The sequence below is a fragment of the Diachasma alloeum genome, unplaced genomic scaffold (assembly GCF_001412515.2).
Source record: "Diachasma alloeum isolate Michigan unplaced genomic scaffold, Dall2.0 Dall_scaffold_65009, whole genome shotgun sequence".
Classification (NCBI taxonomy): Eukaryota; Metazoa; Arthropoda; class Insecta; order Hymenoptera; family Braconidae; genus Diachasma; species Diachasma alloeum.
In genome coordinates, this window is record NW_021683445.1 from 1 (window position 1) to 1,873 (window position 1,873).

The 1,873-nt window shown below is 31.3% G+C and overlaps 1 protein-coding gene across 1 annotated transcript; it reads left to right on the forward strand.

Annotated features, from left to right (window-relative positions):
* Positions 1-121: 121 nt before the first annotated feature.
* LOC107047528 (A-kinase anchor protein 10, mitochondrial) lies at positions 122-1,541 on the forward strand (the record flags this gene model as incomplete). Its single annotated transcript, XM_015270303.2, has 4 exons — positions 122-299; positions 591-664; positions 789-841; positions 921-1,541. Coding segments are annotated over 4 exons (395 nt in total), but the record flags the coding sequence as incomplete, so codon positions are not given.
* Positions 1,542-1,873: the final 332 nt, after the last annotated feature.

The window sequence follows — 1,873 nt, forward strand, 5'->3', positions numbered from 1 at the left end:
TGCTGAATTTCAATCGAATGAAAAAAGAAAAGTGTAATCGCCCTAATCTAATCATTTGAATTATTGATGAAATCAATATTTCATAAATATTTAATGATGATATTTTTATCATGGGGTTTAGGGTCAGACTGCAGCAGTGAAGTCAGCACTTTGAGCATTGGAACACACGACACGTCTCAGAATTCACACTCTGATGAGATTAATCAGCATTCGAACAGACAGAAGATGAATGGGAGTATGAGTATTGATGCTAGACAATTGTATGATCCCGATTCTTTGTGGAGACGTACTAAATGCAAGTAAGAAAACTAAATCGCTTTGTTTTTGCTTTTCGAGAAGTGTCAATTTTACTTTAGAATTAGATTTGAGAAATATCTTAGAATTGAAGGGCGATAAAAAAATTGGTCTGAAGAACTTTTTTTTTATAACGAAAATCGAGAGTTACAAAAGAGATTCTTACAGAAATTTTTCTATTTCTTGTGGATTTGCAATATTTATAAAAAACGAGCGCTCAACTTTACTTGAATCATCACCTTATGACTTCAATATTAAATCATTCTACCACATTCTGATCTTCAATTTTTTTTTAGTCTAAGTGTTGGATACGTCGACAGTTTGGGAAGATTCGTAACAGAGATTGATCCAGATCCGCAAAGAAAATACGGTAAACAATTGAATAAAGAAGAAAAAACGAAAATTGATTTTCTTCCCAATCAATTCAGAAAATCTAAATATTTTTGAAATCGCCAATTAATCAATTAATTCATTCTTCAATTAATTGTCTTCAGAGTCAAGATTATCGAGAGCAGTGAAGAGATTCATACACCTAGAGCAGGATAAGGTAAAAAATTGAACAGAAAAATCCTCTAAATGAAGAAAAAAAATAATAGTCTTGTATTCATGAATGAAATTGTCCTCAGGCTAAAGAAGAGCTAGCATGGAAAATAGCTGAGATGATAGTCCGAGAGATCACCTCCCTGACCCTAGGAGTGCAGGAGTTACGTTCCTAACTAATTAAAAATTACCTAGAATTTATTCGTTCGTCTGCCTACATTGAGAATGCAATTCTCGTGCCAAAATTACGAAAGCTGTTATTTTCAATCAGCAAGAGTATTTTTTTAATTACTTACACACGCGATTCGAATTTCATCCTCAGTCGGAGCTTTTCAAGTGATTTAAAAAAAAAAATGATAATCAAATCGTGAAGAGAATTTTTATAAGATATTTTTCCTACTTAAGTGAGATTATTACATAGTATTTTTAACGTTTAAGTGTTGATTGCTATAATTTTCCTAGTTCGTGTGGTGCTGAATTGTTGGGCACTGATTCAACAACGATTTGGTGAAAATTTCTTCCGATTGCGAAATGTCTTCAGGCCATGACAGTGTTCTCTTCGATGTTTTCGGAACATTTCTGTTTTAGGACTTTGGTTTTCGTGAAAAATGTACGGAAAAGTAGTGTTCTGTGACTGTACATAATAGACATGCATAATCTTTGTTCATGATATGATAACTGAGTAAATAAAAGATAATTTTTCACAATGGAGGTGGAATATAATTATCATTCTGTATAATAACAATTACGAATTAGGTAAAAAATTGCACCATTCATGTAAAAAAAATAACGCAGTCCAATAAAGGTTTTTGAAAGAATCGAAAATATATTTTAAATATTATGAGAATATTTTTATTGCCTACTTTACATGAATGGCGCAAATTTTTATGTTAAACAAATCGAAATTAGCTGTGTAGGGGTCGAATTTCAAAAAACTAATTCGTAATTATTATTGTACATATTTTTTCAAAAATTTTGAAATAAAGAAAAACCTCTGTAGCTCTAAAATTGGAGGCCCTGGACTATTTTTAACATTTTA